Raw genomic sequence first — 22,849 nt, forward strand, 5'->3', positions numbered from 1 at the left:
TTAGGAACAATAATTTTTTTAGAAAATTATACTTTACATATTTGACATATTAAAAGATATGAAAAACGATTGTCAGTGCCCGAAAAATACAAGCAATTTGCCTGGAATAATTAATTAGTAAATATCTCTAAAAACCTATAAAAATAATGGCTTTAAATACCTGGAAGTTAATTTAAAGTTTATGTTAAATTAAAAAGTAATAAAACTCCCTGGAACAAATAAATAATTATTCTAAGACACATAAAAAATCACTTACTGGATCCTTACTTTAAGTCCCAATAAACTGTCCTTACCAGAATAATAGTTTCAAAAAACGTCTAATAAATCCACTTAAATTATGCATAAAATGGCAAATTTTTCTAACACATAATTATAATAATTAATTTAAGAATTACTAAAGATAAATTAATTAGTAAGGCTAAAATAATAAGCAGCAAATTCAAATAACCTCGAAGAAGTAGTCAACTTTTTGTCCCATATTATTAACGTTAAATTTTTAATCTGGACTTGTAACATAGAGTGCTATTTTTTTGTTATTGTTTTTATTAGTGAATAAACAAGAAGCTCTGATGATGCCTAGTACAGGCGAAACGCGTGTTATTCTCTGACTTTATATTCAATATACTTGAGACCTGTTAATTGAATTTTAATTTGTCACTATATAACTTTGGAAAATATTTCGTTTTTTACCCAAATGGCATTTTTTTTAAAGAAATATTTTGTAAAAAAAATGCTATTTGTATATTGTTATAACTTAAATTTTCTTTATTTTTTTTGCATTTTCTATTATTGGAAGACTTATCTGTTGGAAATATATATTTTTTATTAATTTTTATATAAATAAAAAATAGTGATCTAAAAATATTCTATAAATTAAGTTGTATAAATAATGTAATAGTTTTAGAAATTATTGACCAAACCAAAATGAAATTATTAAAGAAATAACACCTAAATTCTGACCGAAAAACAAAATTCTATGTAAAACGTTTAAATATGGAACAAATAATACTAAAATATAAGCAGGTTGACAACAACACTAGATTGTTTAATTTAAGTATTAAGTAAAAATAGGAAAAAATATAATGACAAAATACCTTAAGTTCAAGAAATACGTCTAACATTATGGCTACTACGACTATATTATGGAACAAAAATATATATAAATTATGTAGAAATTTTTAGTTTTATTTTCTTGTTTAAATATAATTTTATTTGTTGGAATTGTAAGCATGAAACAACCCCAATTAATTGAAAAACATAAAATTATTTAATAAGCTTGATATTAAAAAAAAATCACTTCACATGTATGGAAAAATGAAACAGCTCTCCAGGACTTTAAAACACATAAGAAATCACTTGAATTATGTAAAAAAAAATAAAAAATTATAAAAATTCCCTAAAACGAATAAAGATTTAATCTAGGAACTTGAAACATATAAAAAATTACTTCAATTACCCGGAAAAATATAAAAAATAGCCCAAATTACCTGGAAGTTATATAATAAAATTTAAAAAGAGTAAAACTAAGAGCCAATAACTAAATACCTTAAAAAGTTTTAGGAATAACCTCAGACACCTGAAAAATTAAGAAACTATTCTGGGAGTTTAAAACACATGAAAAATCACTTACTTGATGCTTATCTTTGCATTTTTTTAAAAATCCAAATGAACTGTCCTTGAGCAGAACAACGGCTTAGATAAACGGCTATCAAATCCAGTTAGATTATGCATAAAATGATTTTTTTTATTATTTATAATAATTTATTTAAAAATTAATAAAGAATTAACTAAACGTTAGTGAAGCTAGAACCAAAAGCATCAAAGCCAAAGAACCTGAACTTAGTAGTGTAGCATGTAGTGTTGTTTTTCTATTTTTTTTTATTAGTGAATACATAAGAAGTTTAATGAAGTTGTTAAATACATAAGTGTTGGATTAGAAAGAATGATGCCTAATTTAGGTAAAAAAAGACGTATAATTCTCTGACCTTATCTTAAATATATTTAAGACCAGTGACTTTATGACTATTAAAACACAATTAAGTTATGCATGACTTGACTGGAAAATCCTCCGTTTTTTACCTAAGCTGTATTTTTTTAATACAAACGTTTACTGTTTAGTTATTTAAAAAATATTTTTTTTACAATATGACTATCTTTTATTTAGACATGTACGTACTTAGACATAAGAAATTTGTTTTCTAATTTTAGTTGGTTACATTTCTTATGCTACATAAGTTTTATTTCTTCAGTAATATACAGCCTTAAGAACATGATGCTTTCTCATCACTTCACCCTCGTAATAATGAAAACTTAACGCTACCTGCCACCAACTATAATTAACCAAACCTCATTAACCGTATGACCGTCTGGGGTTATTTTTATAAGCCGCAGGCGACATATTATAATTATTGGCTATGCACCAGGTCCAGGAAACCTAAAATATTTCACATTTTTAATGAGAGACTCTAGCACAAAATATTTAATCGGTCGCAAGTTTGAAATAGTCAAAATTCATTATGTTTTCGTGTGCAAATCGTTTCATTTTTGTGTTCTTCACCCTCTTGCCAAATTCCGGATTTACGCAAACAATTGTTAATATAGGTAAACAGCTTAGGTTATATAAAATAATAATAAACTTCTTAAACAGATTATGTATTCTAGGCATATGCTTGCACGAAGGGGATCTGGAAAATTTTAATATAGATACAATATCAGGTAGCGCTTCCAAAGATTATCTTCACATATCTGCAGCAACAATTATGGTTCCAGATGATATTTTAGATGCTTTGCATAGCAGTAAGTATTTTAGGGTATATTATAATAAGCTTAAAAAGTGCTTAATTTTAGTATGTGATAAGGCTGCCTTAGAAAATGGCTTGACAGCCATTATTGGCCACACTAAAGGAAAGACTGATAATTTACTCAAATCTACTTCGTCATTCTTGGGAATTCCTTATATAAACACCCAATGGATTCCAAGGGAATTTACGGATATTCCTAATAGTTTTAGTGTGTATCCTGATACTAGTATGCTTGCTCTTGTAAGATGGATTTATTAAATGCGGAATTTATTATAATATGAAAAAAATATATTTCAAGGCTTATGGTGCTATTGTAAAGAGTCTAAGCTGGTCCACTTTTGCCATAGTATATGAAAACGAGGAATCCCTAATAAGGCTACAGGACGTAATTAAATTGCAGCAATACAATAAGGATGCTAAGAGAAACTCTGTTATTTTAAGGAAACTTCATGAAGCAGATAGCAGGTTATTAAAATTATGAATTTTAAAATATTTACTTATTAAATATTTTAGGCCAATTTTCAAGGAAATAAGACATTTGCCAATATATTCCGTGCTATTGGACTGCAGCATCGAACGCACTATAGAAGTCTTACAGCAAGCAAAAGACGTTAAACTACTGGACGATATTAACACAAATTTTTTCTTGACGTCATTGGTAAAATTTGTCCTTTTGTACATTATATAAATTAATTAAAAATTATATCTTTAAGGACGCGCACACATTAAACTTTACCGCTCTTAACTCGAAAACTAACTTAACAACAGTTCGTCTATTTAATCCGTTCACGAGTGGGGTACAGAGGCACACAAGGAAATATTATCCAAACATCGATCCAAACCAAATTTCTGTAAGTTTGCGATAAGTTTACAATATTATCTGGCTTGTGCATATGTGTGTTTTCGCTTGGAGTTTGTGCCGGGGAACGTGTCAGATATACCAGGCTAAGTCGGGATGTTTTCTTTCGGATGCAAATTTTAATCCGGTGTATTATGAAAGTTATTGTAGTAAGGGATGGGGCGGAGAGAAGATTTGCCGTGTTTGCAGTCTTTTGAGTGAGTTCAACAAGTCTAATTGTTGAAATGTGTTTCACGAAGCAAATCTGAAAAAGAATATTTATCTTTTAACTGTAGAAATCAGCTTGAAATACTCAAAATAATTGTATTTATTTATATAACTTAAAGAAATTACTGTCAAGTCCAATTAGATTATGCCTAATTATCTATGAAAATTCGTTTAGTATTTAAGATGAAAAGTATTCTTTCATAATTTATTAAGGCTAGAAAAGTGTAAATAGTCCACTAAATCTATCATATTACTATGGAAAACATGGCAAAGGTGTGATTTAACTGTATTTCGACGGCAAAGAATTCCCGTAATAGAATTAAAAACAATGCATCCAAAAATTTCGAGTGGAACATGTGTGTGCACTAAACAAAAAATTCAGTTTTGTAATTTTTATTATTAAACTGTCCCTACAAAGTGCACAGTATATGTTGCGAAAAAATGTTGGTCATTAGCGTTTGGTGTTGAACATGAAACTTGTCCCATTAATTTACGACAAATATTTGACGAGAAATTTTATTGTTAATTTAAATAAAGTGTTTTTTTCACTGTTAGTTTAATGTTTTTTTTTTCGTTTTTATGGTTCTAAGTTGTGCAATCGCTTTTTGTTTGATTCCACCGTTAATTTTTGGACTAATTCAATTAATAACTTGTTTAGAACCTAGTAAGCAAATTAACTTTATTAACCGATTTTATTAATATCGCTATCAGAGAGTTGTTATGTAACCTTTTTCTTGATAATAACTTAAAAACAAGTTTTTTAACGCCTAATCTTTTTTATTGTATTTTGCAAGTAACGACAATTTTGATAGCTATGCTTTTTGTAACATGTATTGTATACTCTATAGGCAGTTTAATAATAAAACATGAAGTCGAATATTTTGTTTATTATAAAAACATGTTGCACTCAAAATTATTGGTTGATTTTTTTTTACTCGTTTACAGGAATTTTTTGCTATCGAAATGCAGCATTTTTCTATTTTTGTTTAAAATTTTGGACAGAATAACTCAGCCAAAATATTAAAATTTTGACGGGTAATATTGATCCAATAATTTCACGATCAACTACTAAACCTTCTAAGGGTTCTATTCCTGAAGAACCTCCTATTATCTTGTCAATTATTGCTGATAAACTTGGTCCTAAAGAGCCTCCATAATATAAGAGAATCGATCTCCTATCATTTATTTATTATTATTATATAAAAGACAAAATAGAAAACTTGATCTCTTCTAATTAAAGTTTTAGGTCATTCCAGCATATATGATGGGTATAGAAGTAATATGAGTAATAGGATGGTGCTTAGCAGTATTTAAAGGGCAACTAGTGGCATTTGGAAGAGGTTCATTTAGAATTATTTCGAGAAGTTTCCGGATTAAACATCAGGAATTTGTCAACAAGTTCCTGATGCTTAAAAATAGCTAATCACTGTCAAAATATAATACCTAGTATTCGATTTGTAATTCATTATTATGTACTAGTTCCAACTCTGTTCATTTAGGTTTATTTTAAAGTTATACGCAATACCTATTAGTATCCATGGGTAGTTAACCTCAATATTTTATTAAGGAGTACCTGCTGTAGTAGCCTTTTTCCTTATAGGGAAGCTAGTTAGTTATTTTTTCGCGTATATTTTAAATTTTTGTACTAAATATATAAATATATAAATTATCTAAAAAAATATAAAATTAATTTAGAGATTTAGAGAGGATTTATAAGAATATTCACTGTATGTTTGGTATAGGGTTTAAATTTTCGAAAGTTTACAAAAAAGGAGAAAAGTCTGATAAATATGTTAATAATTAGGAACAATTACCAGAGCTTATAAAATTGTACAAAAAATTAATATGTAGTTTAGGTCATCAGATTCATTTAGATTATGCTTATATTAGTAAACATAAGTAATTTCATATCATTTAATATAATATATAACTAATAAATAATTTTAATGAAAAATAATAATTCAATGCAGCTAAAGCTTTACTTATTTATATTTACATCATATTGAGTTATTATATTATAGAAAATTAAAAAATAAGCTAAAGCATTTTTTAATAAAAAGACTTTAATTGCTTAAAAATAGAATTTCAAATACAATAAACTTAACAAAAAGTTAGAAATTCTTATAAGGAAAACTACTTTGTAAATTTTAGAAATAAAAAAATATAGCATAACTTGGATTTGCAAAAATTATTTTTACTGGCTCAAAGAAATATTAAAAATTTAATTTTTATTTTTTAAAACAATATTTATTAGACTTTAAACAAGTACTAGAATTTTAAAACGAAAAAAAAAGAATTAAGGAATAAGAATTTAATTAAAAAAAATCATATTCAACTTCCTGGAAGAACAAGCTTTTTTAATTATAGTCTCTAAAGGTATTTTTCTTTTGAGAAAACATCTTCCTTATTATTAAGTTTTAGATTATTATTATTTTATAAATAAATATTAGATCTAGATTTTTTTAAATTAGTTCAAAATTGGGTTTGCAAATATTGCTAATAGAAAATAATTATTAAAATTTAGGGCATCACTATTTTTGTACCTTTCTTAAGTAGCTAAGAAATTAATTTTTTTGTAATCAAATTTAAGGCAAAAAACATAAGTGAATATTTCTAAGTCATAATCAATTAATAGAAATTAAAATTTGTTTTTGGAAAGTTAAGTTTTATGTAAAGAAACATCCAGGGATAAAAAAGATAAATTGTTAATCCATCACTAAGAAATAAATATTAAAAAATAATAATTTAATGCTAATAAAACTTTAAAGAATTGTAATATTACATCAGATTCAATTATTACCTTATAGATTTACCTCAAAATTTTATTTTTTAAGAGACTGACTTTATTTGTCTTAAAACAGATTTTCAAATATAAAAAAATATTTTTTTTTGTAAAAACAGGCAAAACGGAAGTTACAAAATATGTAAAATAAACAAGGTTTCAAGGAAAAGACAAATTTTACACAAAAAAAATTAAAATTATGAATAATTTAAAAAATATCCAGGGACAAAAAAATTATGTATATATCTTGAGAATTAAATTTACAAAATATTAATTTAGTGCTATAAGAGCTTTAAAAAATTTTTTAAATTACATTCAGATTAAATTATTACAATATACAGGGTGACGCATAATAAGCGTTATGGTTTGAACGCTTTGCCACTATTTTATATACCTATGAATACAATTTTAAAATAAAGCATAAACTTGGAGAATATTGTCAACCTAAACGTAAAAAATGACTCGTCGTGCTATTTTCAACACATGTTGCAAGACTTTTTTGGTTTCCAGTTTAGGGACAGTCTCTGGCTTATTGATATTTATGTCTTTCTTTTAAATAGCCCCAAACAAAAAAAGTCTGGAGCAGTCAAATCCGGTAAACGCGGCGGCCAATTAAAATCGCACCTTGACGAAATAATATGTTTGCGGAAGATCTCTCAGTAACAGAACCATTGTGTCCCGTGCAGTATGGGGCGTCGCACTATCTTGTTGAAACCACTTATAAAGATAGTTTGTCATAACTGGTCTCAAAAAATTACTCAACATGTAACATTGATGGTATCGGCAGCACCGACTTCATTTTCGATGAAATATGGCCCAATGATACTTCGACAATGCAGCATTCACAGATGCAATGCTCTTAGATCCTTTGTAGTTCATTAATCCAGATGTTGCTTTTTGCTTGTTTACAAATTCATTTAAATGAAAACGAGCTTCATTACTCAAATTGCCAGTGAAATCGGGAATGAAACTATTTTTTGTTGCAACGCATTAGCATAATCTAATAGTAGTTGGTAGTCAGCCGGCTTTATTTCTTGCACTAGTTGGATTTTGTAGGGAAACATATGCGACGTAGCCAAAGTTCACTGAAAAAACCTTCGTGATATCCCAAATTGAGTAGTATGTCTTCTTGTTGATGTTTCTGGACTTCGTCCACACATGATTTTTAAGAGAATTGCTACATAAATTGTCGCTTTTTGACATCTTTAATTAATGCCCAGATTTGAAAAAGATGGGTTGTCTATTAATTAATATTGTTAATTTTTGTTGTACTTTGTACAAATAACTTCTGCTGCTTATAGAGTATTACCTACCTTAATTTTGAAGCTTTTTTACCTTTCGTCAAATGTTCGTCCGACGCACGGTTTAGACGCAAAATATTAAAAGTTATATATATACCTTCTGTTTGCTTTTGTCGTTTTTTCTAAATAAACGGTGATGTTTTAGCCATTAATTGAGTTTTACTAAATTAAACAATAATAATTTTTTGATTTTTTAAATAATTCTTTATTCGTCTCGTATAATTTTGACAAAAAGAAAATAAATAAATTAAATAGTATCTGTTAATAAATTAAACAGATACTTTTTAAAATATATTAATGGCTTTTGCTCAAAACAGAAAATATCAAAAAATTTTAATTCAAAATAAATAGCAATTTAAAAATATTTACTTAATACGGTCATACAAAAATAAACAAAAAATGAAGTACATAATAAATGCCCCAAAAGCTGTAATATTTGTATAAAAAAAGATGCTCAATTTTTCCGGCCTCTTGAATGCATCAATGAATTATTTAAAAAAATAAACTGAACCTTGGGCGTTACCTCTGGCTTATTTCTAAAATAGTCAATAATAGTCAGTAGCATTCGAAATGTTTTGAAACAACTCGAGTAGTTTCGCTTCAGTAACTTTCGACTTAAAAGCGCCTTAGCTGTCTATATAACAAAGATTGTTAAAAATGACAAAAATAAAACACTTAATAAAATAATTAGGTTAAAAAATATCGTATCTATAAATAAGCGGAACAAAGAAACTTAAAAAATAACTCACTTTCTTCTTCTTCTTCTGCTTCCTCTGTGATAGGTACTTTGGCTCACATTTTGCAACATTTTTTAAATGAACCTGTGCTTGAAAAACAACACCACAAAAAAACACACTTTCTATGAATTTATTCCTTGCAGGTAAAAACGGCCCTTATGCATGACGCGATGCTTCTGTTAGCAGAATCTCTTAATGCCATTAAATCAACACATGCTGACGGGGAAATTGTTTATGAACCATTATTTTGTAACGCTCCTGAAAAATACAGCGATAAATATGGCTTGGTGTCAGCGCTGCAGGAGGTAAGCTTTTAATAATTCATTACCAGTGTTTTATAATGCCCCAGTTTTTTCGTTGTTTTTTGTTAAAACGCGACTCGCCATTTTTTTTTAATGTTTGTAATTTTGCATGTTTTTTTTTTTGGTGCCGTTTTCAACACGGGATAAATTCAAATTAGTTAATGGAAAACTGTTGTCTAGTTTTGTTGTTTGTGGATATTTAACGCGTTCGGTTGTTAATTTTACACGAAATTTATTTAAGGCCACGGTGGAGGGTATTACGGGGCAAATAAGTCTCCCCAATGGCAAAAGGGAGGGGTTCGAGTTGGAGATAATTGAAATATTTAATAGGGAGGAGCCTATTGGAACGTGGGACAGTAATGATCCGGAAAAGGTGGTTTTAAAGAGGAATGCCACCCAGAGGGAGGCTGATATTCAGAAGAGGTTGCAAAATCATAATTTTATTGTTACATCCAGGTACGATAAAAAGAATGAGTGTTTTATTAGAGATGTATGCTTTTTTTAGATCTACAGAATTTTTCAAAAAATTACAGAAGTCTCTGGGCTGTAAACAAGTATATTAAATGCACTTGAAAAGCAACATCTTAACTTATATTTTTCACACAAAAACGACAAACTTCAGTTAGTTTTCTCTTCTCAAATATTTACTTTAAAATGTTCACATACTATTTGAAAAATATCCAACCAACACTGAAAAACTCATGTTTTTTTTTATATCTTCTTTATGCTTCTCTGTTTAATACTTTTTCATATTAATACACTTTTTATATTTTTTTCTTTTCTTCTGTCCCGTACAATAAATATTAATCTACCCTTTACATATTTGTGTATAAATATTTGTTTTTCTTTTATTTTTTTTTGCTTCTTCTTCCTCATAATTTACTACTTTCCCTTTTGTTACCATTAATTAAGTATATAATTTTTATACTATGTTCTAATATTTATTTTAGAATTTTTAATTAATCTCAATTTATTGATGTTATCAAGTCTTTAAATTTTAGATTTTTTAAATTATTTTTTGTTCGTTAATTCTTTACATTAAAAAATTCTATCTAATTTAATACCCAGGTTTCTCTGTTTAATATTCTTTACATTAATTCGTATCATATTTTCATATCATCTTATATCTTGCAATAAAATATCAACCTATCCTTTACATATTTTTTTCCTAAAATTTATTCTTTAAAATTCTTTATTTTCTTATTCATTTGCATCATAATTTTCTCCTTCTACTTTTATCTTTTCCAATAACTAATAACTATTCGTTTTCATAGTGTTTGTATTTTTTTGGTTCTTTTTCTTCTTCTTCATTTGCATACTTCTTTTTCCCTCTTTCTACCTCATTTCGGTAGTTAGGTCTTATAGTCTCACAATTTTTGTCATTTTTTAAATATCTTTTTCTCTTTGCATTATCATTTTTATAAACCATCGAGTCACTAAGGTTAATACGAAACAATCAAATTAAGGATAGTGACTAAATAGTTTAAAGACATAAATGTAGATACCCTTATTTAATATATTGTTCTTCTTTTTGGTAATATTTGTATTTGTTTATATTTAAAATTATTTAGCTTCTGCTTGAATTTCATCATCCAGTAACCCAATTCATTTCAAATCCACACTTTAAGAACAAAAAAACTATCAAATTTACTCTTTGTGTAACAAATAATTTTTTTTATCTTTTATTTCCCATTTTATCTCAATATTTGATTTATATATCAAAATTACTTAATCTACCCTTTTATCCATCAAACTCTTCTGTATCATAAGCTTATGGTACGTTTCCTTCTTCAATTTTATCATTATTTATGATACTGCTATTGATCTACTTTTAAATCATAATTTGTTTCTTCTTTTTTTTCATCTTCATCTTTATCTATTTCTTTACCTTCATCTTCTTTCCCTTCCTGTTCTGCGTCTTTATCTTTGGTTGCATCATAATTTTTATATGATTTTGTTTATTAAGGTTATTAAGACATTGAGATTCTCCTTGGATTTTACGTTATAAGTAGATTACTTCTTTTATTTCATTCAGACGCATTATCCAATAAACTTTTAACTTATAATTGTTCGTTTTTCTGATCTTTAACTTCACATAATTTTCTTTTGTTTTATATAAGTTTCGTAATTATTCTTCCTATTGATTTACTTAATTTTTTTATTCTGTTTTTCTTATCCACCATTATTCAGACAAAAGAATAAAACGTAAAAAATTTAATAATCCATTTCATTCTTTCACAATTTTTTGACGATCGTTGTCTTCCTCTTCTTCTTATTCTATTTCTGGTTTTTTATCTTCAGTTGCATCATAATTTTAATTTTTATATGTTGAGGTTATTAAGGCTATTTTTTTGTTGGACATTATCATGTAATAATTTTTTTTTTATCTGCTTTATCAGTTTTCGGGTCATGATCAGTTATTTCACTCATAAACTTTATACAATCTACTTTTAGATGATAATTATTCGTTTTCACGATCACCCTTTAATTCTTCCTGCTTTTTTATCTTTAGTTGCATCATAATTTTTATTTTCGCATCTTTCTACTCATTGAGGTAATTAAGGCTATATCTCCTTGGACTTTATATTATAATTAGTTTTCATCTCCTTCTACTTCATTATTATTATTATATTTCTCTTACTTTTAAAAAAAAAAAACATTCAATCATCCCTTGAATTTTCATGTTTTTTATCCATATTCATTTTCTTCCGTCCTTCATTTGCATGATATTTTTTTCTCCTTTTTTTCTTTATTTAGGTCTTATGATCTTTCAGCCTTTACTATTTGTATTCTTTTTCTATTCAACCTTAATTTATTGATATTACTAGGTCGTTTAATTTCAGATTTTTTAAATTGTATTTTTGTCACAAGAACACTACTAAAATTCAGTTTTCTCAACTTTTTTTCCTGCATAAAATTTTTCACACTGAAAATATTAATAATTAAATTTAATTTCAATGTTTCTCTTTTTTTATGTTCTTTACGTATTATTTTCCCAACATTTATTTTTTTAATTTCTTTTACTTCATTTGCATCATAATTTACTCCTTCTGCTTTTGCTTTATCGTTACTTAATCATATTCTTTTTTTCTTATGGTCTAATGTTCTGCTTTGTCATTTTTTGGTTCTTCTTCATAATATGTTCTCTCTTTTTCTACTTTATCAATATATATGCGTACACTTTTATCATCTCATTTCTTACTAAAACTATGCATCAATGCAATAATGCTTCTTCATTTGCATTATATATTGTTTTCTTTCCTTCTACCTTATTTAATATAATTGTATTTTTCTTTGTAATATTTCTATTTATTTCTTCAATTCTATTTGTCATTATTTATCCCTAATTTTATCATCCAGTCATCAAATTTAATTAAAAACACTACCAAATTTCATCCTTATATATCTTTTATTTTCTCTTTTAATTTTTGTATTATTCTCTTTATTTTATAGTCAACCCAATCCAACCCTTTTATCTATATCACACTCTTCTTTATCCATCTTAATCTTATAGATATTTTTCCTTTCTTTCTATTTAATTAATATTTATATAAAATCTATTCGACCTATTTTTAATTCATAATTATTTGGTTTCGTGGTCATTATCTTTTTCTCCTTCTGATTCTGCGTCTTTATCTTAAGTTACATCGTAATTTTCATTTTTTTATTTTTCTGTTTTTTGAGGTTATTAAGGCTATATCTGCCTAGACTTTGACCTCTTAAAACTTACCACTTAATTTAAATATTTTGTCAAAATATTTATATTTTAAATATAAATTTATATTTTAATAATTTTTAAAATTTTTTTCCTCTTCATTTTCATATTTATTCCCATAAGAATTATGTTCTTTTTTGTCCTCCTTCTTTCAATTTATCTTACCTCTTTCTGATTACGTAGGGAGTTTTCGTTGTTTCATGTAATTACTTGGTTTATTCACATAATGATCTTTATTTTTAGAATATTCTTCTCCTTCATTTACATATTGTTTTATTTCCTTCTTCTTCTTTTGCATCAGTATTCAGACCATACCCTCTTAAACTTTGAGTCATTGATCCAATTGATTTAACTGACCCTGTATTTAACTTACCATATTATTTCACTAAAAAATTTCAGTTCTCACTTTGATTTTTTTTTATTTGCACAAAAATGTTGCTTCTGTCCTTTTTTTACATCAATATTTAGGAATGATTATCCTTTTTTAATTAAATTTCATTCAATGATCCAAGTCAAAAAACTATCCAGCCTTCCTTTTCATCCATATCGTCCTTTTTCACTTATCTCATCTTATTTCTAATTCCTCTACATTTTTATTTATTTGTGTTTTCTTAGTTCTGTTCCTTTATTACATATTAGTTTCTGCAGATGCAGCTACTATACAGAGATTTTATTATTAAAATATAAAAAGATGTGAAAAAAGAAACTAGGGGTTCGTAAAAAAGTTACTAGTGGGTCATACATTAAACATAATTTCAAATGTATGAAGGAAGTAACTAGGGGTTGGTAAAAATGTTACTAGTGGGTCATATATTGAACATGCAAGTTCCAATTAATTTTTAACTAAACACTAATTAATTAAACCGATTCCCGATTAGTTAAATATTATTTGTAGACTCGGAGGTCCGTATCTGTATCAAAGCAAAGACCCAGAGGCAACAGGCAACGCGAGGTATTACGGATATTCCATGGATTTGATATCGGAAATTGCTAAGGAGATGAACATTACATTCGAATTCCAAATTACTAAGGATAATGCTTATGGAAATTTGCAACAAGATCTTATAGATCGAGTAAATGTTAAATAATTTTTTTAATGATTTATCATATGTATGATTTTGTTTTAGAGAGCTGACTTGGCTATATGTGATTTCACCATTACACCCCAAAGGAGGGAGGTGATCGACTTTAGTTTGCCTTTTATGTCTTTAGGTAGCAATTGTTTAAAATTTTTATAATACAATTTAATTAATTAGGAATTTTGAAGGTATCGGAATATTACATACAACTGTTGAGACAGCAGAAGAGGCCAATCTGTATGGTTTCTTGGGACCATTATCCACAGTTGTATGGTTGTACATAGGACTTTTATACTTAATTTTGTCTTTTGTATTAGTACTTATAGCAAGGTATTATTTTATTTTGAAAAAAATTAGATAAATTATAACATGTTCTTAAAAGGTGTTCTACTGAAGACTGGGAAAACCCGCATCCATGCGAACAAAACCCCTCTGAACTGGAAAATATTTGGGACTTAAAAAACTGTTGTTGGCTCACTTTGGGATCCATTACTACTCAAGGATGTGATTTATTGCCCAAGTACGACTTAATTCAGTACTGTTGTATGGTACTTATAATAGTTTTTTTCCGGAGGGACCTGCACTAGGATAGCCACTGCTAGCTGGTGGTTCTTTTCTCTTATAATCACCAGTTCTTATACAGCAAATTTAGCTGCTTTCCTAACTATGTCAAAACAGGAAGCCACTATTGATTCAGTGGAGGAGTTGGCTGTACAGAACAAAATAAAATATGGTATATAATGACCACATCCTTCTGTAATATTAATATTTTCCATTGCTTCCACCTTTCTAACTCTTTTAGGTCTTGTCCAGGGTGGTTCAACAGCAACGTTCTTCAAAAACTCCAACAACTCCCTCTACCAACGGATGTGGAATACCATGGTGAACGAAAAACCTTCAGTTTTTGAATCTGATAACATCAAGGGTGTCGAAAGGGTCGAGAGTACCAAAAATGGCCTGTATGCTTACTTTATGGAGTCCACCGGTATCGAGTATGAAATGGAGAGAAGGTGTAAGTTAAGAAGAATCGGAAACTTGCTGGATTCTAAGTCTTACGGAATCGGAATGCCTATGGGTACAAGATTATGCCATGAGTCTGTTTTTTTTTCATTGATATAATAATTGTAGATGCAGAGTACAGGCATAAGATTAATAATGCGATCCTGAAGCTGGCCGAAGTGGGGAAATTAACTGAATTAAAGGAGAAATGGTGGAAGCTTGAAAGGGAGGGAAAGCCATGCCCTGTGGTTAGTATGTTTAAGTGAGAAATTGAGTCTATTAACTATATTTTTTTATTTAGCAAGAACCTGTTAATACAGATGCTCTTGCTCTAGTTAATGTCGGAGGAGTATTCATAGTTCTTGGAGCGGGCATCGCCTTAGCATTTTTTATAGCAATATTGGAATTTTTATGGAATTGCTACAACATTTCTGTGGAGGAGCACGTAAGCTTAGATTCTCCAAAGTCCTAAAGCATTAAATCCTGCTATTTGTAGATAACGTTCACTGAGGCCCTCAAAATCGAACTGAAGTTTGCCTGTAACATATTTATAACCCGCAAAAGAGCAAAACCGGTTATTTCAGAAGCTTCATCAGAGAAATCTGATAAGGAGGATGACGCGAAGTCTCACAAGGGAATTTTACCTGGACTAGGATCGTTTTTGAATGTATCAATGCTTCACGTGGATGAGCATTCAGCACGCAGTCCTACACCAAAATCTGGATCTAAGAGGCGTAGCAGCTAATTAGATAATAAAGTAGCTTATAGTTGCTTGATCAACCCAACAGGTCCATTCCAGAAGTATACCTGAATATCCATGCTTCCTGTACAAAAATATATGTGGTGTGTTATTTTATTCCAATGGTAATTAAGTGCTTTATTCCCAACTACGATTAAACGATTTCCTAATAACATCATGACCAATTATCAAAATCAAATCACTTTAATCTCAGTTCCGAGTCCGTATCTGGCCCGAATCCCCCTTAATGAAGAGCATTGTCTAATATTCAGTAAATATGTGGAATTATGATACTCCAATTGTAGCAATTTACAGTTCCGAGTGTACTCCATCCTCATGCATATTGATATACATCGAGACGCCATTTCTCATTGCAGCAAGGGACTTAGGATAACTCTCTATTTATGCATATTCCTCACGTCTGACCCAATTAAGTCGGATTGTCGTTGCTTATGACAGGGGGATTCCCTTATATTGTGGAAAATTTGGTTCCATCAATCGCATTTCTGTTTAACAAATAGATATGTGATAAGTTTTATATTATTTTTTTATTGAAAATTGGTTTAATATTTACGACAACCATTATTTAACGACAAGTCTTCATGATAAAAAAATTTTTTAAGGCATTTTTCTTTAATCTAGTTTTATTATCTTTTTCCTAAAGCCTGAAAAAACTCTATTTTTAATCTAGAAATTAGTTGAACAATTACGGTGAAAATGTCCAAAAGCAAGAAAACATATTCCTTTTTTAATTTCAATCCTACAATACTGACTGATCGATCGACATCATAAATAAAAACATAAATAGAATGGACTCTCCCTTTTAACGCATATTACCATTATTTTGTCGCACCTAGAGCCATCTGGCGATCTGGAACGAAGTAATGGCTTACATCCTTTTATGCTAGGTAGCGCGCTACGCAAAAGCTCGCTATTTTAGGCGGGATTTTTAAATATATTGACTAATTTTATTGATCTTCTGCCTAAAGTCTTTTTTTTATAGAAATTAATTAAATTTTTGTACCACTTTAGTACTGGTACATAGGTTTGTGAAAAACGTAAAAAATTGGTGATATAAATCGCTTTTTTGTAACAAATAGATCTTAAATTAATTTCATATTATTTTTTATTGAAAATTGGTTTAATATTTGCTACAAGCATTATTTAACTATTATTCTTTATGATAAAACTTGTTTTTAAAAAGTTTTTTTAGATCTAATTTTATTGATCTTTTGCCTAACCCTGTAAAAACTTTATTTTTATTATAGAAATTAATTGAATAATTACTGACTCAATCTATCAGACTTAAATCCTATAATATTGACTGATCGATAGACATCATAGATAAAGACGTAAATAGAATGAAGTCTCCGCTGTTAGGGCATGTCAGCATTATTTTATTGGACCTAGGGCCACCTATCGGTCTGGAATAAAGTAGTGGCTTGCTTACACTCTTTATTACTAGATCGCGCGCTACGCAATATCTCGCTATTTTAGGCGGGAATTTCAAATATTTTGACTAGACCCGCTTTACTAACCTTGAATTTATATTTAAAAATTAAAATAATTCTTGAGAAAACACGTCGTACATTAAACAAAATGTATTAAAGTTACATATACTGTAAATTTTTAAATAATAAATGTTATTACACTTCTGAATACAGATTTTTAATTTAAAACGAATTTTAACATCAAAATAACATAATTTTAACATTTAAATCACGTGCTTAATAAAATTTAAAAGGGTTTACATTCTTAATTTGCACTTTATTTTTGTTATAGAAATTAACTGAAATATTACATTGAAAATGTCCAGAAATAAGAAATAGAATGGACTCTCCCTTTCAATGCATGCCAGCATTATTTTGTCGCACCTAAGGCCATCTAGCGGTCTGGTATAATGTAACGGCTTGCATCTTTTATTACTAGATGACCCGCTATGCAAAAGCTCGCTCTTTTAGGCGGGGTTCTTAAATATTTTCACTAATTTTATTGATCTTTTGCCTAAAGTCTGTATAAATTTCATATTTATTATAGAAATTAATTAAGAAATTAAGAAAATATCCAAAAACAAGAAAAAAAAATATCTTTCTGATTTCAATCCAATAATACTAACTGATAGACATCTTACAGGGTTGACAATGGCAATTGAGACTGCGCTAGTTATTCTCCTTAACGGCGCCATCTAATGGCTTACAACCAAGGTGTTCCAGTTTTAACTTATTGAAAAAGAAATGAAATAATGAAAATTAGCAAAAAAAAAGAGACAAGAACGATCTAAATAAATACTATAAAAACGTTAAAGTTAAAAAACTAAAAACAAATAACAGCCCTAAAGGATCAAACGAGAAACGACATAAAGGTATAGAGAAGAAATAAGAATTGCCAAATATTTTTACAGTAATTTATATACTTCAAAAGACTAAATACTACCAAAGAAAGAAAGCAAGATGTAAAACTGTGAATGTAGGTGCAGAAGAGATTCCAGAAATAATTGAGGATAAGATTAAGTATGCACTAACAGTAAGCAAACTTATAGGAGCTCTATCTGAAAAAGTATCATGCTCACAAGAAAAATCATTTTTCTTAATTTACAGATCTTATTAAATTCTACAAATTTTATAATAAGCCTAAACATCCTTAGATTAGTATTCACAGAGATATTAGAGGACAAAAGCGAGTGAGCAGTTTTCGGTCTAATAAGCATCAAAGCAAACTTCCAGGAGCTATATCTCGAAAAGTATCATTCTTACAAAAAAATCATTTTGTAACTCTCGTAAAACTGCAACTTTTTTAACAAAACCCTAACATTGCCAGTTTAGTATTAACTATGCTATTAAGGGATAAGTGTGAGTGAGCAGTTCCAGACTTAATTTGAATCTGGGAAAACTTCCAGGCAAATTCATCAGATTAGTATTAACCGAGATATTAGTAGAAATAGATCTGGAAGCAGCAGAAATAGATTTAAAATTGCGCTCCAAAATTTAAAATAGTTTTAAAGAAAACTTTCTTAACTGTGTTTAAAGTAATAGAATGACTTCGTTTTGAGTATCATGAGAGAAGTATGAGGTTGATGTTGGATTTGCGCACACTCTACATACGCAAGTTTTCACAATTGAATCGAATTTACTTGAAAATTTCAAACAAAAATTAATTTTGTGAATTAAAAAATTCATGAATGAAAAACACATACAGGAAATTCATTATTATCCTATACTTCTCCTAAACTAAATTATCAATAAGACATTCGTAATTTTTAAACATTAAAATTAATCAATCAGACGCATTTTTACAAGTCAATTTTTCATAGATGCTTGTTAATCCTAATCCGGTGGTACACCCAGGAAGCACGTAAATAGTAATTAAATCGTTCTAATTGCAAATGTAGTTTTTTGTAATTTCTGTGATTATTCATTGCTTTTTTTTCGGGTTATTAGTATTTGGTGACGCGGAATTAGTTCGGGAACATCAGTCTTGTTCACCTTCTAGGGCTTTATTAATATGTCTAAGATACTTTTGTGTTTTTTTGGTTTAATTTTGGTTCAGTATGTGGACAGTAGGGTAAGATTTGTTGATTTATCAGCTAATTATTAAATTAAATTAAGAATATGTTTTAGATGACCGATAAGCAGTTGGTAGCTGCGGTTAAGTTGGTTAGGAATATGTGTACGGGAAAAACGAAGGCTTCCCCAGGTAGGAACGATTTATAAGTAATTCAGATTTAAAAAATAATAAGTAACTTTAAGCGCTAATCATTTTTGATTTAAACAATATTTTTTATCTTTAAAAAAAAATTATTTTTTTATATTTATTTGATTCAAAGTTTTGAACTGTAAACTTTAAAAAATATTTAGGACGCATTTTTTTAATTTTTCTTATAAGCGTTTTAATACCATTTTTTTACAAATTAAATTGTTTTGTGTTTTATATGTAGCTTTTTTTATTGCTAAACACAGATTATATTCATTATTATTAAATATTGCAAAAAATTTAAATATTGCAATAAAAACAATGTTTCGCTTGATTTCTAAGGAGTTTCTTAATGCAAGACTTAGGTACTCAGTATTGTATTGTTCTATATGAATATATTTTTATTATAAATAATTTTTAATTTTTTCCAAATTTTCAAGATAATACGCATTAGATTTTCATTAACAAAAAGAGTATTAAACGGTTTCCTTTCTCTACCTAATTTTTGAAAAGAATTGTATCATTAAATTAAATTTTTGAAAAGTGTGCGATAATACTACATTTTTCACAAATGTCTTATACAAAACAAATAGAATTTTAATCTGTATCAATGAATTTCTCTACAAATATTTAACAAAGCCAAAAACACGTTTAAAACACACAATAAAATTTAAATATATATATTTTTTATTTTCTGGTATTTTATCTATTGGATACCATCTTTATTTGCGTGATTTTCAAGTTCTCCTACAAGATCAACGTAGAGATTTATTTTGAACATGTTTTTATTTTAAGATCTTTAATAGACTTAAGCATAGAAAATATTCATGAATAAAGTAAAAAAGAATATAATTATTCATAAAAAATACCAAGCGTTATAAAAAATAAAATGACGATTATTCAGACTTCATTATTTTGATTGTTTTGTTTAGAATTTTTTACATTTTCAAGATTTATGATTCCACTGACAAACTCTTATCTTGTATTGAGGAAAAAAAATATAAACAAAACAAAAAATTAAATTTTTCGAATTTTCTACTTTTATTAAATTTTTAATAGAACTTTTATAATTTTTCATAATATACCTTTACAATAGGTCAAAGAGCTTTAATTAATATTCATAATAAAAACACTGATAATAATATTCCTGAACTAACCATTAAAAATAAGTTGCATGACTTCCTCCTCCTTTTTGTGATCGTAAAAACTCAATTCTAAAAGTTGGTAAAATGACAAAAGACCTCAAGTGCTAAATTGTAAAATCCACTCTAAAAGCACAGAACCCAAGGGAATCAGAACATTATCGCACTTTTAATATTCTTACAGCGAATCCTCTCAATCTCAACTTACTGGTAAATAGCACGAGTTAGAATATACTAATCAGGAATTAGATTTTACTCGTATAAAAAAATACGTATTAATGATCTTAAGGCTGCAGTTCTTGATTTGGAGATCAATTTAACGAACAACGCTACTGAACTTTAAGATTTAGTTTCTTTAAAAAGTCGAATTGACTTACATTCAAAAAAAATCAAATTACTATATAACTCAAATGATGAACTAAAAAAGGAGAGTTCTTTACTGGCAGAAAAGGATCTACTTGTTTGAAATTGAAAAATTAGTTATTTATAAACAGTTAGACTTCTGTAAAAAGCGATCTGGTTTTAGAGTTTGAGTCATTTTTATGCAACTAGTTTTGCATACTTGGAAGTAAATGAGTTTTGATGGCTAGCTAAACAATATTTTGAGAAAAACTTTTAGTAAAATTCAAAAAACTAATATGCTTAATATGAATAATTTTAAAATGTTACTTTTCGTATGTAATTGAACCAATCACAGATGCGAAGCGTTAACTTTTTGCGATCAGCGATGATTTTTGGGTTTCAGAAAGGTTTTCATGCTAAAAAGCGGGTCAAAAGTCCATTATTTGGCATTCTAGCGCATCTCATCTCTCTAATATGCTTTGAATAATTTTGAAATGTTACTTTTCGTATGTAATTATTCTGATCACAGACGTGAACCATCAATTTATTGCGATCGTCGATGATTTCTGGGTCTCAGATAGGTTTTCGTGCAAAAAAGGGAGTCAAAGGCCCATTATTTGGCATTCTACAGTAATTCACGTCTCTGATGTGCCTTTAATAATCATTTCTTTTCGATATAATTAATCTGATCAGAGACGTGAATCATCAATTCATTGCGATCGTCAATAATTTCTGGGTCTCAGATAGATTTTCATGCCAAAAAAGGGTTCAAAAGTCCGTTATTTGGCATTCTATCGCATCTCACCTGTCTAATATGCTTTGAATGAATCTGAGATGTCACTTTTTTATGTAATTACTTTGTACAAGGTAATATAAGTTCAAGGTATCTTTTAAATGAAGAAATGTATTTTTCATAGCCTTATATAGTCACATTTTGACTACCGTCTTAATTTTGGATACAAAACTGACATAAATAAGTTGCAAGTACTACAAATAGAGCCATGCAAACTATTTTAATTTATTTTTTTTTAAATATTTACAGAAGAGATTGATAAAATGCATCAGGGAAACTGGGATGTTGATTATAATGCACAGGTATTACTCCTATAAAGAAAAAAATAATAATTTACTTGAAAACTTTATTTATTTTAGTGCTACATGTGGTGCAGCCTAAATATGTACAAACTGGTAATGTAACAATTGCCCTTCTTTTGCTTAAATATTTAAAAAATAAAACAATTTTAGATGGACAAAGAGAACAATTTCGATAGAAAATCTGCTGAAGCCCAAATGAGCCAGCTGCCCGCCTCTTTACTTGATTATGTGACCAAATGCATGGATCAGTGTGAACATGCAGGTAAAGTCATTGTGTTTTTCTTCGATACATTTAATAATGTCTTGTAAAACTTTAAGCTAAAAGATTAGATGACAAATGCATCGCAGCCTGGGAATACTCAAAATGCATGTACTTCTGCGATCCGGAGGTAATTTCACTATTTATCTTAATAATAAAACATAATTATTTAATTTCTTTCAGCAATACTTCTTGCCTTAGAAGGACCCTTTTAACACCCTTAAACTGTTAATATTCATTCAACCAATTGCAAATTCAATAAACTTATTTTAACCGAATTAGTCAAGTTTTATTTCAGTTCGAATCAATAAACCGAACATGCAAAAAAAATGGAAATCCTCCATGGGGGTTAAATATGAAAATCTGAAACCAAAACTCGACCCGTTATTTTGATTAAGATAATGGCATTTCGATGCGTGTATCCATCTAGTAATCGGTTTGCCAGCCTTTGTTGACCACAGTTCATTAATTGTCCGTCACATCCTACGTGATGGGAAATGTTTGCTCGAAAACGATTTATTTTGCGGATGATCAATTGACTAATTGAACCGTCGGGCATTGCTTTTGAGGTGTAGTTGAATTTTACCTGAAAATGAAATGAAATGAAATCACCTGGAGTGACTTTGGGGATTTGAATTTGGGAATTTAATTGATTTTGTCGTCAATGTAAGAGTATATAAATATTTTTTGCACAATTTAAAGTAGTAAGAGTTTGTTTTAGACTTCTTAAAATGTCAACAAAATTTCAATTAAAAAAACACAAATTAACTGATACTTACCATAAGAAGGTCATAAGAAAA

At 28.4% G+C, this 22,849-nt stretch overlaps 2 protein-coding genes across 2 annotated transcripts; both read left to right on the top strand.

Moving 5' to 3' along the window:
* Positions 1-2,399: 2,399 nt before the first annotated feature.
* Positions 2,400-15,638, top strand: LOC126743965 (glutamate receptor ionotropic, kainate 2-like). The gene is made up of 17 exons (XM_050451256.1): positions 2,400-2,601; positions 2,662-2,796; positions 2,848-3,041; positions 3,100-3,266; positions 3,315-3,459; positions 3,515-3,652; positions 8,831-8,992; positions 9,231-9,445; positions 13,600-13,777; positions 13,832-13,916; positions 13,972-14,113; positions 14,166-14,303; positions 14,356-14,516; positions 14,586-14,858; positions 14,912-15,030; positions 15,084-15,227; positions 15,279-15,638. The coding sequence occupies exons 1-17, from the start codon at positions 2,517-2,519 to the stop codon at positions 15,525-15,527; spliced, it is 2,730 nt and encodes a 909-aa protein (XP_050307213.1). The 5' UTR covers positions 2,400-2,516; the 3' UTR covers positions 15,528-15,638.
* A 3,304-nt stretch (positions 15,639-18,942) lies between these two features.
* Positions 18,943-22,327, top strand: LOC126743808 (general odorant-binding protein 83a-like). Its single transcript, XM_050451032.1, has 7 exons — positions 18,943-19,082; positions 19,139-19,214; positions 21,738-21,790; positions 21,848-21,883; positions 21,941-22,052; positions 22,109-22,179; positions 22,233-22,327. Exons 1-7 carry the CDS (start codon positions 19,023-19,025, stop codon positions 22,248-22,250), a joined length of 426 nt encoding a protein of 141 aa, XP_050306989.1. The 5' UTR covers positions 18,943-19,022; the 3' UTR covers positions 22,251-22,327.
* Positions 22,328-22,849: the final 522 nt, after the last annotated feature.

Source organism: Anthonomus grandis, chromosome 13, assembly GCF_022605725.1.
Source record: "Anthonomus grandis grandis chromosome 13, icAntGran1.3, whole genome shotgun sequence".
NCBI lineage: Eukaryota > Metazoa > Arthropoda > Insecta > Coleoptera > Curculionidae > Anthonomus > Anthonomus grandis.